This window comes from Chiloscyllium plagiosum, unplaced genomic scaffold (genome assembly GCF_037043375.1).
Source record: "Chiloscyllium plagiosum isolate Xiang-an unplaced genomic scaffold, Cpla_swu_hap1 HiC_scaffold_2, whole genome shotgun sequence".
Lineage (NCBI taxonomy): Eukaryota > Metazoa > Chordata > Chondrichthyes > Orectolobiformes > Hemiscylliidae > Chiloscyllium > Chiloscyllium plagiosum.
The window spans coordinates 161,723,574-161,738,791 of NW_028270140.1; the positions used below are offsets into that span (position 1 = coordinate 161,723,574).

General features: G+C 49.9%; 1 protein-coding gene across 1 annotated transcript in view; it reads right to left on the reverse strand.

Moving 5' to 3' along the window:
* spef2 (sperm flagellar and cilia associated 2) overlaps positions 1–15,218 on the reverse strand; it is an 894,484-nt gene that overhangs the window by 451,647 nt on the left and 427,619 nt on the right. Inside the window, exon 22 of the mRNA XM_087994173.1 lies at positions 6,793–6,920. Within this exon, the coding sequence (XP_087850299.1) occupies positions 6,793–6,920 (128 nt within the window). The remainder of the gene's footprint in view (positions 1–6,792; positions 6,921–15,218) is intronic.

Here is a 15,218-nt window from a genome sequence, read left to right on the forward strand (position 1 = left end):
GATGGGAGGAGGTGTAGTCCAGGTAGCTGTGGGAGTCGGTCAGTTTATAGTAAATGTCCGTGTTGATTCGGTCGCCCGAGATAGAAATGGAGAGGTCTAGGAAGGGGAGGGAGGAGTCTGAGACGGTCCAGGTGAATTTGAGGTTGGGGTGGAAGGTGTTAGTAAAGTGGATGAACTGTTCAACCTCCTCGTGGGAGCACGAGGCGGCGACGATACAGTCATCTATGTAGCGGAGGAAAAGATGGGGGGTGGGGCCAGTGTAGTTGCGGAAGATGGATTGTTCCACATATCCTACGAAGAGACAGGCATAGCTGGGGCCCATGCGGGTGCCCATGGCTACTCCTTTGGTTTGGAGGAAGTGGGAGGATTGGAAAGAGAAGTTGTTCAGAGAGAGGACCAGTTCAGTCAGTCGAAGGAGGGTGTCAGTGGAAGGGTACTGGTTGGTACGGCGGGAAAGGAAGAAGCGGAGGGCTTTAAGTCCTTCATGATGGGGGATGGAGGTGTACAGGGACTGGATGTCCATGGTGAAGATAAGGCGTTGGGGACCAGGGAAGCGAAAATCATGGAGGAGGTGGAGGGCATGGGTGGTGTCCCGAACGTAGGTGGGGAGTTCTTGGACTAAGGGGGACAGGACCGTGTCGAGATATGCAGAGAGGTATGCAGAGAATTCACCTGCACCTCCACACACACCATTTACTGCATCCGCTGCACCCGATGTGGCCTCCTCTATATTGGGGAGATAGGCCGCCTACTTGTGGAATGTTTCAGAGAACACCTCTGGGACACCCGCACCAACCAACCCAACCACCCCGTGGCTCAACACTTCAACTCCCCCTCCCACTTCACCAAGGACATGCAGGTCCTTGGACTCCTCCATCGCCAGACCATAGCAACATGACGGTTGGAGGAACATAGAACATAGAACATAGACCAATACAGCACAGAACAGGCCCTTCGGCCCACGATGTTGTGCCGAACATTTGTCCTAGCTTAAGCACCTATCCATGTACCTATCCAATTGCCGCTTAAAGTTCGCCAATGATTCTGACTCTACCACTCCCACAGGCAGCGCATTCCATGCCCCCACCACTCTCTGGGTAAAGAACCTACCCCTGACATCCCCCCGAAACCTTCCACCCTTCACCTTAAATTTATGTCCCCTTGTAACACTCTGTCGTACAAGTTTCTGTCTACTCTATCTATTCCTCTGATCATCTTATAAACCTCTATCAAGTCACCCCTCATCCTTCGCCGTTCCAATGAGAAAAGGCCGAGAACTCTCAGCCTATCCTCATACGACCTATTCTCCATTCCAGGCAATGTCCTGGTAAATCTTCTCTGCACCCTCTCCAAAGCTTCCACATCTTTCCTAAAGTGAGGCGACCAGAACTGCACACAGTACTCCAAATGTGGCCTAACCAAAGTCCTGTACAGCTGCAACATCACCTCACGACTCTTGAATTCAATCCCTCTGCTAATGAACGCTAATACACCATAGGCCTTCTTACAAGCTCTATCCACCTGAGTGGCAACTTTCAAAGATCTATGAACATAGACCCCAAGATCCCTCTGCTCCTCCACCTTACCAAGAACCCTACCGTTAACCCTGTATTCCGCATTCTTATTTGTCTTTCCAAAATGGACAACCTCACACTTGGCAGGGTTGAACTCCATCTGCCACTCCTCAGCCCAGCTCTGCATCATATTGAAGTCCCTTTGCAGCCGACAAGAGCCCTCCTCACTATCCACAACTCCACCAATCTTCGTATCATCTGCAAATTTACTGACCCACCCTTCGACTCCCTCTTCCAAGTCATTAATAAAAATTACAAACAGCAGAGGACCCAGAACTGATCCCTGCGGAACTCCACTTGTAACTGGGCTCCAGGCTGAATATTTATCATCTACCACCACTCTCTGACTTCGTCCGGCTAGCCAGTTTTCTATCCAATTGGCCAAATTTCCCTCTATCCCATGCCTCCTGACTTTCCGCATAAGCCTACCATGGGGAACCTTATCAAATGCCTTACTAAAATCCATGTATACTCCATCCACTGCTCTACCCTCATCCACATGCTTGGTCACCTCCTTAAAGAATTCAATAAGACTTGTAAGGCAAGACCTACCCCTCACAAATCTGTGCTGGCCATCCCTAATCAAGCAGTGGCTTTCCAGATACTCATAAATCCTATCCCTCAGTACCCTTTCCATTACTTTACCTACCACAGAAGTAAGACTAACAGGCCTGTAATTCCCGGGGTTATCCCTATTCCCTTTTTTGAACAGGGGCACAACATTCGCCACTCTCCAGTCCCCTGGTACAACCCCCGTTGACAATGAAGACGAAAAGATCATTGCCAACGGCTCTGCAATTTCCTCTCTTGCTTCCCACATAATCCTAGGATATATCCCGTCAGGCCCGGGGGACTTGTCTATCCTCAAGTTATTCAAAATGTTCAACACATCTTCCTTCCTAACAAGTATCTCCTCTAGATACTAGATCTCCTCAAGAGCGCCTCATCTTCCGCCTAGGAACCCTCCAACCACAAGGGATGAACTCAGATTTCTCCAGTTTCATTTCCCCTCCCCCCACCTTGTCTCAGTCACAACCCTCGAACTCAGCACCGCCTTCCTAACCTGCAATCTTCTTCCCGACCTCTCCGCCCCCACCCCAGTCTGACCTATCACCCTCACCTTGACCTCTTTCCACCTATCGCATTTCCAACACCCCTCCCCCAAGTCCCTCCTCCCTACCTTTTATCTTAGCCTGCTGGACACACTTTCCTCATTCCTGAAGAAGGGCTCATTCCCGAAACGTCGATTCTCCTGTTCCTTGGATACTGCCTGACCTGCTGCGCTTTTCCACCAACACATTTTCAGGGCAATTAAACAACTCACTGGAGGAGGAGGCTCCACAAATAACCCCATCCTCAATGACGAATCGCCCAGCACATCAGGGCAAAAGATAAGGCTGAAGCTGTGCAGCAATCTTCAGTCAGCAGTGCTGAGTGGGTGATCCATCTCGGGCTCCTCCAGTGGTCCCCAGCATCAGAGATACCAGTCTCCAGCCAATACGATTCACTCCGCGTGATATCAAGACAAGGCTGGAGGCACTGGATACTGCAAAGGCAATGGGCCCTGATAATATTCCGCCAATAGTACTGAAGACTTGTGCTCCAGCACTGCCCCTCCCCGAGCCAAGCTGTTCCAGTAGTTACAGCACTGGCATCTACCCGACAATGTGGAAAATTACCCAGGTATGTCCCGTCCCATCAGTCTACTCTCGATCCTCAGTAACGTGACGGACGGTGTCAGTAACAGAGCTACCAAGCAGCACCTGCTCAGCAATAACCTGCTCAGTGACCCCCAGTTTGGGATCCCCAGGGTCACTCAGCTCCTGACCTCATTCCAGCCTTGGGTCAAACATGGACAGAAGAGCTGGATTCCAGAGGGGCGGGGAGAGGGACAGCCCTTGATATCAAGGCTGCATTCGACCGATTGTGGCAACACAGAGCCCGGGCAAAACTGGAATCAGTGGGTCTCAGGGTGTAAACACACCGCTGGTTAGAGTCATAGCTGACACAAAGGAAGGTGGTTGTGGTTGTTGGAGGATCAGTCATCTCACCTCCAGGACATCGCTGCAGGAGTCCCTCAGGGGAGTGTCCTGGGTCCAATCATCTTCAGCTGCTTCATCAAGCTCCATTAACAACTCCTCAGAATCTGAAGCAGTCCACTTCCAAATGCAACAAAATCTAGACAATATCTGGGCTGAGGCTGACAACTGGTAAGGAACATTCGCACCACACAAATCCCAGGAATTGACTATCTTCAATAAGAAAGAATTTAACCACCGCCCCTTAACAGTCAATGGTGTCACCATCACTGAATCCCCTACTGTCAACATTCGTGGGGTTACTATTGACTAGAAAGTCAACTGGACTTGGCATTTCAGTACAGTGGCTACGAGAGCAGGTCAGAGGATGGGAATACTGCGGTGAGTAACTCCCCCCCTGACTCCCCAAAGCTGTCCGCCATCTACAAGGCACAAGGCAGGAGTGTGGTGGAATACTCCCCACTTGCCCTGGATGGGGGCAGCTCCAACAACACTCAAGAAGCTTGACATCATCTTGATAAAGTACCCCATTTGATTGGCACCACATCCACAGTTCTTTGAGGAGCTATCAAGCAGGATAAACCAAGGGTAACCAGTAGATTTAATATATTTGAGTTTCCAAGAGGTAATTGATAAGGCATCACATGTGAAGTGACTTAATAAAGACATAGCCATTTGTTGGGGTAGTGTATTTGCATGGACAGAAGATTCGTTAATAGAAAGCTGAGAGTTTGGATAAAGAGCATGTTTTCAGGATGGAAACTTGTAACACATGGAGTGCCACAGGGATCAGTGTTGGGGCCATGATTAATATATTAATGACTTGAATGACGAAAGTGACAGTGCTCTGACCAAGTTTGCAGGTAACACCAAAATAGGTGGAAAGGCAAGTGGTGAGGATGACACAAAGAATCTGATGAGGGATATGAACAGGTTAGGTGAATGGGAAAATGGAATATAATGCAGGAAAATGTGAAATTATGCACTTTGTTTGGAAGCATTAAATGGCAGAATATTATTCAACTCAGGAAACATCATCGCGAGTTGGAAATCCTTTTCAATCAATCAGATAAAACCTGAATCCAAGTTCAGAGGTCAATATGAAAGGCAGATTGAATGTTAGTCTTTATTTCAAAGGGAATGGAGGATAACAATTGAGATCTCACTAAAACTATATAAGTCATCAATTACAGCTGGAATATTGGGAAGAGTTTCAGGCCCTTTATCAAAGGAAAGATGCACTTTCACTGGAGATGAGGGATATATCTTATAAAGAGAGATTGAACAGTTTAGGCCAATACTCTGTGAAGTTTAAAAGATTGAGAGGAGATCAAATTGAAGTACATAAGATGCTAAAAAGGATTGGCAAAATAGAAAGGATTTTTCTTCATTTGGGGCAATCTACAACGAGAAGTCATAGTTTCAGGATAAGCGGAAGCAGATTTGAAACAGAAATAAGGAGAAATTACTTCACTCAAAGGGTGGTGAATCTATGGAGTTCACTGGCCCAGAGTGTGGTTAGATTACATTACATTACAGTGTGGAAACAGGCCCTTCGGCCCAACAAGTCCACACCGCCCCGCCGAAGCGCAACCCACCCATACCCCTACAGTTATCCCTTACCTAACACTACGGGCAATTTAGCAGGGCCAATTCACCTGACCTGCACATCTTTGGACTGTGGGAGGAAACCGGAGCACCCAGAGGAAACCCACGCAGACACGGGGAGAATGTGCAAACTCCACACAGTCAGTCGCCTGAGGCGGGAATTGAACCCGGGTCTCTGGCGCTGTGAGGCAGCAGTGCTAAACACTGTGCCACCGTGCCGCCCACAAAGGACTGGGACACTGAATACATTTAAGGAGGAGATAGCAGATTTTTAATTAGCAATAGGTTGAAAGGTTATGGAGAGAGGGCAAGAAAGTTGAGTTCAGGCCAAGTTGAGATCAGGCAGGATTGTATTGAATGGTAGAGCAGGACCGAGGGACTGAATGGCCTACTCATGTTTCTAGTCTTTATGTTCAGCACGATCTCCACTTCTCCAAACTCCAATGGGTACAGGTCCAACCTACTCAACGTCTCCTTGTCAGACAGTCCCTATACAGTCCCCAGTGTCAGCCCAGCAAACCTCCTCAGAACTACCTCCAACACAAATAAGGAGACTAAAATTGTACACAATACTCCAGGTGTGCTCTCACTAAAGATTTGTACCATTGCAGCAACACTTCCCAACTTTTATGTTCTATTCCTTTTGCAATAAATACCAACATTCCCTTTGCCTTCCTGACTACCTGCTGGACCTGCACACTAGCTTTCTATAAATCATGCTTATAGAAGGGTCAACCAGACCCTTCTGCTCTGAAGCATTGTAATGTTCCACTTCATTTAGAAAATAAATTGCCTTTCTATTGTTCTGACCAAAATGCTGAGAGGTTTGTTCCCCTGGTGGGAGAGTCTTGGACCAGAGGGAATCATCTCAGAGTAAGGGATGGCCCACATAAGACAGAGGTGAGGAGGAATCTCTTCTCTCAGAGAGGAGTGAATCTGTGGAACTGTTTTCCCCACTGGTCTGTCAGGGCTGGGTCATTCAGTGTAATTAAGGCTGAGCTACGTCTTTAATGATTAAAGGAATCTGGGTTATGGGGTAAACGCAGATCAGATTGGATCAGCCAAAATCTCACTGAATGGCAGTGGGACTCAATGGGCTGAATGGCCTACTTTGGCTCCTATGTCTTATAGTCTTATATTATTCAAGGCATTAACTCCTGCATATGTGAGTATGTGCCTGCCCATTTATCAACTATGGGTCACGAGTTCAATATCAGCATTTGCCCCACAGGATAGAGGGGAGGTGAGAATCTTTCCTCAGAGACAGTACTGACTCTTTTAATTCTTGCTAAAAAGACAGGAGGTGAGTTTAGTTCTGTTTCTGATCAGTAGTGATCCCTGGGATGTTGATGGTGGAAAGTTCTTGGTTGGTTGGGGTGCAGTGTCCTGTAAACATAATCAATAAATGCTTCAAGTACAAAATGAAACCATTCAGACGGTCAGATCAGTGCTATTTGTCGATAATGGTATGCCTCAGTCCCAGGACCCTGCACGTGGCCCACAATGCTGTCCCTGTCACTGCGGCTGTGAGTCGTTGCCAGGATCAGTCTGGCCCCCGAATAGACACTCACCTGATCTTGTGCAGGTAATGGATGATGCAGTCCCGCTCACGGCGTTCCTCCTGCATCATGTTTTGGATGGTGCTGATGTAGGTGTTCTCAATACTGGACCAATAGAGGGCGAGGTATTCAGCAACCTCCTGAAATACAACACAAAGGCAGGACAGTGTAGAGGGAGCTTTACTCTGTATCTAACCCCATGCTGTCCCTGTCCTGGGAGTGTTTGATGGGGACAGTGTAGAGGGAGCTTTACTCTGTATCTAACCCCGTGCTGTCCATGTCCTGGGAGTGTTTGATGGGGACAGTGTAGAGAGAGCTTTACTCTGTATCTAACCCCGTGCTGTCCCTGTCCTGGGAGTGATTGATGGGGACAGTGTAGAGGGAGCTTTACTCTGTATCTAACCCCGTGCTGTCCATGTCCTGGGAGTGTTTGATGGGGACAGTGTAGAGGGAGCTTTACTCTGTATCTAACCCCATGCTGTCCCTGTCCTGGGAGTGTTTGATGGGGACAGTGTAGAGGGAGCTTTACTCTGTATCTAACCCCGTGCTGTCTCTGTCCTGGGAGTGTTTGATGGGGAACAGTGTAGAGTGAGCTTTACTCTGTATCTAACCCGGTGCTGTCTCTGTCCTGGGAGTGTTTGATGGGGACAGTGTAGAGGGAGCTTTACTCTGTATCTAACCCCGTGCTGTCTCTGTTCTGGGAGTGTTTGATGGGGACAGTGTAGAGGACGTTTTACTCTGTATCTAACCCCGTACTGTCCCTGTCCTGGGAGTGTTTGATGGGGATCAGTGTAGAGGGAGCTTTACTCTGTATCTAACCCCGTACTGTCCCTGTCCTGGGAGTGTTTGATGGGGGACAGTGTAGAGGGAGCTTTACTCTGTATCTAACCCCGTGCTGTCCCTGTCCTGGGATGGGGGTACAGTGTAGAAGGAGCTTTACTCTGTATCTAACCCCGTGCTGTCCCTGTCCTGGGAGTGTTTGATGGGGGACAGTGTAGAGAGAGCTTTACTCTGTATCTAACCCCGTGCTGTCTCTGTTCTGGGAGTGTTTGATGGGGGACAGTGTAGAGGGAGCTTTACTCTGTATCTATCCCTGTGCTGTCCCTGTCCTGGGATGGGGGTACAGTGTAGAGGGAGCTTTACTCTGTATCTAACCCCGTGCTGTCCCTGTCCTGGGATGGGGCTACAGTGAAGAGGGAGCTTTACTCTGTATCTATCCCTGTGCTGTCCCTGTCCTGGGATGGGGGTACAGTGTAGAGGGAGCTTTACTCTGTATCTAACCCCGTGCTGTCCCTGTCCTGGGAGTGTTTGATGAGGGGGGGACAGTGCAGAGGAAGCTTTACTCTGTATCTAACCCCGTGCTGTCCCTGTCCTGGGAGTGTTTGATGAGGGGGGGACAGTGCAGAGGAAGCTTTACTCTGTATCTAACCCCGTGCTGTCCCTGTCCTGGTAGTGTTTGATGTGGACAGGGTAGAGGGAGCTTTACTCTGTATCTAACCCCGTGCTGTCCCTGTCCTGGGAGTGTTTGATGGGGGACAGTGTAGAGGGAGCTTTACTCTGTATCTAACCCCGTGCTGTCCCTGTCCTGGGATGGGGGTACAGTGTAGAGGGAGCTTTACTCTGTATCTAACCCCGTGCTGTCCCTGTCCTGGGATGGGGGTACAGTGAAGAGGAAGCTTTACTCTGTATCTATCCCTGTGCTGTCCCTGTCCTGGGATGGGGGTACAGTGTAGAGGGAGCTTTACTCTGTATCTAACCCCGTGCTGTCCCTGTCCTGGGAGTGTTTAATGGGGGGACAGTGCAGAGGAAGCTTTACTCTGTATCTAACCCCGTGCTGTGCCTGTCCTGGTAGTGTTTGATGTGGATAGGGTAGAGGGAGCTTTACTCTGTATCTAACCCCCGTGCTGTCCCTGTCCTGGGAGTGTTTGATGGGGACAGTGTAGAGGGAGCTTTACTCTGTATCTAACCCTGTGCTGTCCCTGTCCTGGGAGTGTTTGATGGGGGACAGTGTAGAGGAAGCTTTACTCTGTATCTAACCCCGTGCTGTCCCTGTCCTGGGAGTGTTTGATGGGGGACAGTGTAGAGGAAGCTTTACTCTGTATCTAACCCCGTGCTGTCCCTGTCCTGGGAGTGTTTGATTGGGGACAGTGTAGAGAGAGCTTTACTCTGTATCTAACCCAGTGCTGTCCCTGTCCAGGGAGTGTTTGATGATGGTCAGTGTAGAGAGATTTTTCGCTGTATCTAACCCATGCTGTCCCTGTCCTTGGAGTGTTTGATGGGGAAGAGTGTAGAGGGAACTTTACACTGTATCTATCCCCGTGCTGTCCCTGTCCGGGGAGTGTTTGATGTGGACAGTGTAGAGGAGCTTTACTCTGTATCTAACCCTGTGCTGTTCCTGTCCTGGGAGTGTTTAATGGGGGGACAGTGTAGAGGGAGCTTTACTCTATATCTAACTCCATGCTGTCCCTGTCCTGGGAGTGTTTGATGGGGACAGTGTAGAGGGAGCTTTACTCTGTATCTAACCACGTACTGTCCCTGTCCCTGGGATGGAGGGACAGTGTAGAGGGAGCTTTACTCTGTATCTAACCCCGTGCTGTCCCTGTCCTGGGTGTGTGTGATGGGGGACAGTGTAGAGGAAGCTTTACTCTGTATCTGACCCTGTGCTGTCCCTGTCCTGGGAGTGTTCGATGGGGGACAGTATGGAGGGAGCTTTACTCTGTATCTAACCCTGTGCTGTCCCTGTCCTGGGAGTGTTTGATGGGGACAGTGTAGAGAGAGCTTTACTCTGGATATACCCCGTACTGTCCCTGTCCTGGAGTGTTTGATGTGGACATTGTAGAGGAAGCTTTACTCTGTATCTAACCCCGTGCTGTCCCTGTCCCTGGGATGGAGGGACAGGGTAGAGGGAGCTTTACTCTGTATCTAACCCCATGCTGTCCATGTCCTGGGAGTGTCTGATGGGAAACAGTGTAGAGAGAACTTTACTCTGTATATACCCCGTACTGTCCCTGTCCTGGAGTGTTTGATGGGGGACAGTATAGAGGGAGTTTTACTCTGTATCTAACCCTGTGCTGTCCCTGTCCAGGGAGTGTTTGATGAGGGACAGTGTAGAGGGAGCTTTACTCTGTATCTAACACCGTGCTGTCCCTGTCATGGGAGTGTTTGATGAGGGACAGTGTAGAGGGAGCTTTACTCTGTATCTAACACCGTGCTGTCCCTGTCATGGGAGTGTTTGATGGGGACAGTGTAGAGGAAGCTTTACTCTGTATCTAACCCCGTGCTGTCCCTGTCCTGGGAATGTTTGATGGGGACAGTGTAGAGGGAGCTTTACTCTGTATCTAACTCCATGCTGTCCCTGTCCTGGGGGTATTTGATGGGGGGCTGTGTAGAGGGAGCTTTACTCTGTATCTAACCCCGTGCTGTCCCTGTCCCTGGGAGTGTGTGATGGGGGGACAGTGTAGAGGGAGCTTTACTCTATATCTAACACTGTGCTGTCCCTGTCCTGGGAGTGTTTGATGTGGACAGTGTAGAGAGAGCTTTACTCTGTTTCTGACCCTGTGCTGTCCCTGTCCTGGGAGTGTTTGATGGGGACAATGTAGAGAGAGCTTTACTCTGTATCTTTCCCCGTGCTGTCCATGCCCTCGGATGGGGGGACAATGTAGAGAGAGCTTTACTCTGAATCTAACCCTGTGCTGTCCCGTGCTGTCCTGGGAGTGTTTGATGAGGGACAGTGTAGAGGGAGGTTTACTCTGTATCTGACCCTGTGCTGACCCTGTCCTGGGAGTGTTTGATGGGGGGACAGTGTAGAGGGAGCTTTACTCTATATCTAACCCTGTGCTGTCCCTGTCCTGGGAGTGTTTGATGTGGACAGTGTAGAGAGAGCTTTACTCTGTATCTGACCCTGTGCTGTCCCTGTCCTGGGAGTGTTTGATGGGGACAATGTAGAGAGAGCTTTACTCTGTATCTTACCCCGTGCTGTCCATGCCCTCGGATGGGGGGACAATGTAGAGAGAGCTTTACTCTGAATCTAACCCTGTGCTGTCCCTGTCCTGGGAGGGTTTGATGAGGGACAGTGTAGAGGGAGGTTTACTCTGTATCTAACCCCATGCTGTCCCTGTCCTGGGAAGGGGGGACAGTGTAGAGAGAGCTTTACTCTGTATCTAACCCCGTGCTGTCCCTGTCCCTAGGATGGGGGACAGTGTAGAGGGAGCTTTATTCTGAATCTAACCCTGTGCTGTCCTTGTCCTGGGAGTGTTTGATGGGAAACAGTGCAGAGAGAGCTTTACTCTGTATATAACCCGTACTGTGCCTGTCCTGGGAGTGTTTGAAGGGGGACAGTGTAGAGGGAGCTTTACTCTGTATCTAACCCCATTCTGTCCCTGTCCTGGGAGTGTTTGATGGGGAACAGTGCAGAGAGAGCTTTACTCTGTATATAACCCGTACTGTGCCTGACGTGGGAGTGTTTGAAGGGGGACAGTGTAGAGGAAGCTTTACTCTGTATCTAACCCCGAGCTGTCCCTGTCCTGGGAATGTTTGATGGAGACAGTGTAGAGAGAGCTTTACTCTGTATCTCACCCCGTGCTGTCCCTGTCCCTATGATGGGGGGACAGTGTAGAGAGAGCTTCACTCTGTATCTAACCCAGTGATGTCCCTGTCCTGGGAGTGTTTGATGAAGGACAGTGTAGAGAGAGTTTTACGCTGTATTTAACCCCATGCTGTCCCTGTCGTGGAAGTATTTGATGGGAAACAGTGTAGAGAGAGCTTTACTCTGTATATAACCCGTGCTGTCCCTGTCCTGGGAGTGTTTGATGGGGGACAGTGTAGAGAGAGTTTTACGCTGTATTTAACCCCATGCTGTCCCTGTCGTGGAAGTATTTGATGGGAAACAGTGTAGAGAGAGCTTTACTCTGTGTATAACCCGTGCTATCTCTGTCCTGGGAGTGTTTGATGGGGACAGTGTAGAGGGAGCTTTACTCTGTATCTAACCTCCTGCTGTCCCTGTCCTGGGAGTGTTTGATGGGGACAGTGTAGAGGGAGCTTTACTCTGTATCTAACCTCCTGCTGTCCCTGTCCTGGGATGGGGGGACAGTGAAGAGAGAGCTTTACTCTGTATCTAACCCTGTGCTGTCTCTGTCCTGGGAGTGTTTGATGTGGACAGTGTAGAGGAAGCTTTACTCTATATCTAACCCTGTGCTGTCCCTGTCCTGGGAGTGTTTAATGGGGGGACAGTGTAGAGGGAGCTTTACTTTGTATCTAACCCCATGCTGTCCCTGTCCTGGGAGTGTTTGATGGGGACAGTGTAGAGGGAGCTTTACTCTGTATCTAACCCCGTGCTGTCCCTGTCCCTGGGAGTGTTTGTTGGGGGATAGTGTAGATGGAGCTTTACTCTGTATCTAACCCCGTGCTGTCCCTGTCCCTGGGAGTGTTTGATGTGGACTGTGTAGAGGAGTTTTACGCTATATCTGACCCCGTGCTGTCCCTGTCCTGGGAGTGTTTGATGGGGGGGACAGTGTAGAGGGAGCTTTACTCTGTATCTAACTCCATGCTGTCCCTGTCCTGGGGGTATTTGATGGGGGGCTGTGTAGAGGGAGCTTTACTCTGTATCTAACCCCGTGCTGTCCCTGTCCCTGGGAGTGTGTGATGGGGGGACAGTGTAGAGGGAGCTTTACTCTATATCTAACCCTGTGCTGTCCCTGTCCTGGGAGTGTTTGATGTGGACAGTGTAGAGAGAGCTTTACTCTGTATCTGACCCTGTGCTGTCCCTGTCCTGGGAGTGTTTGATGGGGACAATGTAGAGAGAGCTTTACTCTGTATCTTACCCCGTGCTGTCCCTGTCCTGGGAGTGTTTGATGAGGGACAGTGTAGAGGGATGTTTACTCTATATCTAACCCTGTGCTGTCCCTGTCCTGGGAGTGTTTGATGAGGGACAGTGTAGAGGGAGGTTTACTCTGTATCTAACCCCATGCTGTCCCTGTCCTGGGAAGGGGGGACAGTGTAGAGAGAGCTTTACTCTGTATCTAACCCCATGCTGTCCCTGTCCCTAGGAGGGGGGACAGTGTAGAGGGAGCTTTATTCTGAATCTAACCCTGTGCTGTCCTTGTCCTGGGAGTGCTTGATGGGAAACAGTGCAGAGAGAGCTTTACTCTGTACATAACCCGTACTGTGCCTGTCCTGGGAGTGTTTGAAGGGGGACAGTGTAGAGGAAGCTTTACTCTGTATCTAACCCCATTCTGTCCCTGTCCTGGGAGTGTTTGATGGGGAACAGTGCAGAGAGAGCTTTACTCTGTATATAACCCGTACTGTGCCTGACGTGGGGGTGTTTGAAGGGGGACAGTGTAGAGGAAGCTTTACTCTGTATCTAACCCCGAGCTGTCCCTGTCCTGGGAATGTTTGATGGAGACAGTGTAGAGAGAGCTTTACTCTGTATCTCACCCCGTGCTGTCCCTGTCCCTATGATGGGGGGACAGTGTAGAGAGAGCTTTACTCTGTATCTAACCCAGTGCTGTCCCTGTCCTGGGAGTGTTTGATGAGGGACAGTGTAGAGAGAGTATTACGCTGTATTTAACCCCATGCTGTCCCTGTCGTGGAAGTATTTGATGGGAAACAGTGTAGAGAGAGCTTTACTCTGTATATAACCCGTGCTATCCCTGTCCTGGGAGTGTTTTATGGGGACAGTGTAGAGTAAGCTTTACTCTGTATCTAATCTCCTGCTGTCCCTGTCCTGGGATGGGGGGACAGTGTAGAGAGAGCTTTACTCTGAATCTATCCCTGTGCTGTCCCTGTCCTGGGAGTGTTTGATGGGAAACAGTGTAGAGAGAGCTTTACTCTGTGTATAACCCGTGCTATCTCTGTCCTGGGAGTGTTTGATGGGGACAGTGTAGAGGGAGCTTTACTCTGTATCTAACCTCCTGCAGTCCCTGTCCTGGGAGTGTTTGATGGGGACAGTGTAGAGGAAGCTTTACTCTGTATCTAACCTCCTGCAGTCCCTGTCCTGGGGAGTGTTTGATGGGGGACAGTGTAGAGGGAGCTTTACTCTGTATCTAACCCCGTGCTGTCCCTGTCCTGGGAGTGTTTGATGGGGACAGTGTAGAGGGAGCTTTACTCTGTATCTAACCTCCTGCTGTCCCTGTCCTGGGATGGGGGGACAGTGTAGAGGGAGCTTTACTTTGTATCTAACCCCATGCTGTCCCTGTCCTGGGAGTGTTTGATGGGGACAGTGTAGAGGGAGCTTTACTCTGTATCTAACCCCGTGCTGTCCCTGTCCCTGGGAGTGTTTGTTGGGGGATAGTGTAGATGGAGCTTTACTCTGTATCTAACCCCGTGCTGTCCCTGTCCCCGGGAGTGTTTGATGTGGACTGTGTAGAGGAGTTTTACGCTATATCTGACCCCGTGCTGTCCCTGTCCTGGGAGTGTTTGATGGGGGGGACAGTGTAGAGGGAGCTTTACTCTGTATCTAACTCCATGCTGTCCCTGTCCTGGGGGTATTTGATGGGGGGCTGTGTAGAGGGAGCTTTACTCTGTATCTAACCCCGTGCTGTCCCTGTCCCTGGGAGTGTGTGATGGGGGGACAGTGTAGAGGGAGCTTTACTCTATATCTAACCCTGTGCTGTCCCTGTCCTGGGAGTGTTTGATGTGGACAGTGTAGAGAGAGCTTTACTCTGTATCTGACCCTGTGCTGTCCCTGTCCTGGGAGTGTTTGATGGGGACAATGTAGAGAGAGCTTTACTCTGTATCTTACCCCGTGCTGTCCCTGTCCTGGGAGTGTTTGATGAGGGACAGTGTAGAGGGATGTTTACTCTATATCTAACCCTGTGCTGTCCCTGTCCTGGGAGTGTTTGATGAGGGACAGTGTAGAGGGAGGTTTACTCTGTATCTAACCCCATGCTGTCCCTGTCCTGGGAAGGGGGGACAGTGTAGAGAGAGCTTTACTCTGTATCTAACCCCATGCTGTCCCTGTCCCTAGGATGGGGGACAGTGTAGAGGGAGCTTTATTCTGAATCTAACCCTGTGCTGTCCTTGTCCTGGGAGTGCTTGATGGGAAACAGTGCAGAGAGAGCTTTACTCTGTACATAACCCGTACTGTGCCTGTCCTGGGAGTGTTTGAAGGGGGACAGTGTAGAGGGAGCTTTACTCTGTATCTAACCCCATTCTGTCCCTGTCCTGGGAGTGTTTGATGGGGAACAGTGCAGAGAGAGCTTTACTCTGTATATAACCCGTACTGTGCCTGACGTGGGGGTGTTTGAAGGGGGACAGTGTAGAGGAAGCTTTACTCTGTATCTAACCCCGAGCTGTCCCTGTCCTGGGAATGTTTGATGGAGACAGTGTAGAGAGAGCTTTACTCTGTATCTCACCCCGTGCTGTCCCTGTCCCTATGATGGGGGGACAGTGTAGAGAGAGCTTTACTCTATATCTAACCCAGTGCTGTCCCTGTCCTGGGA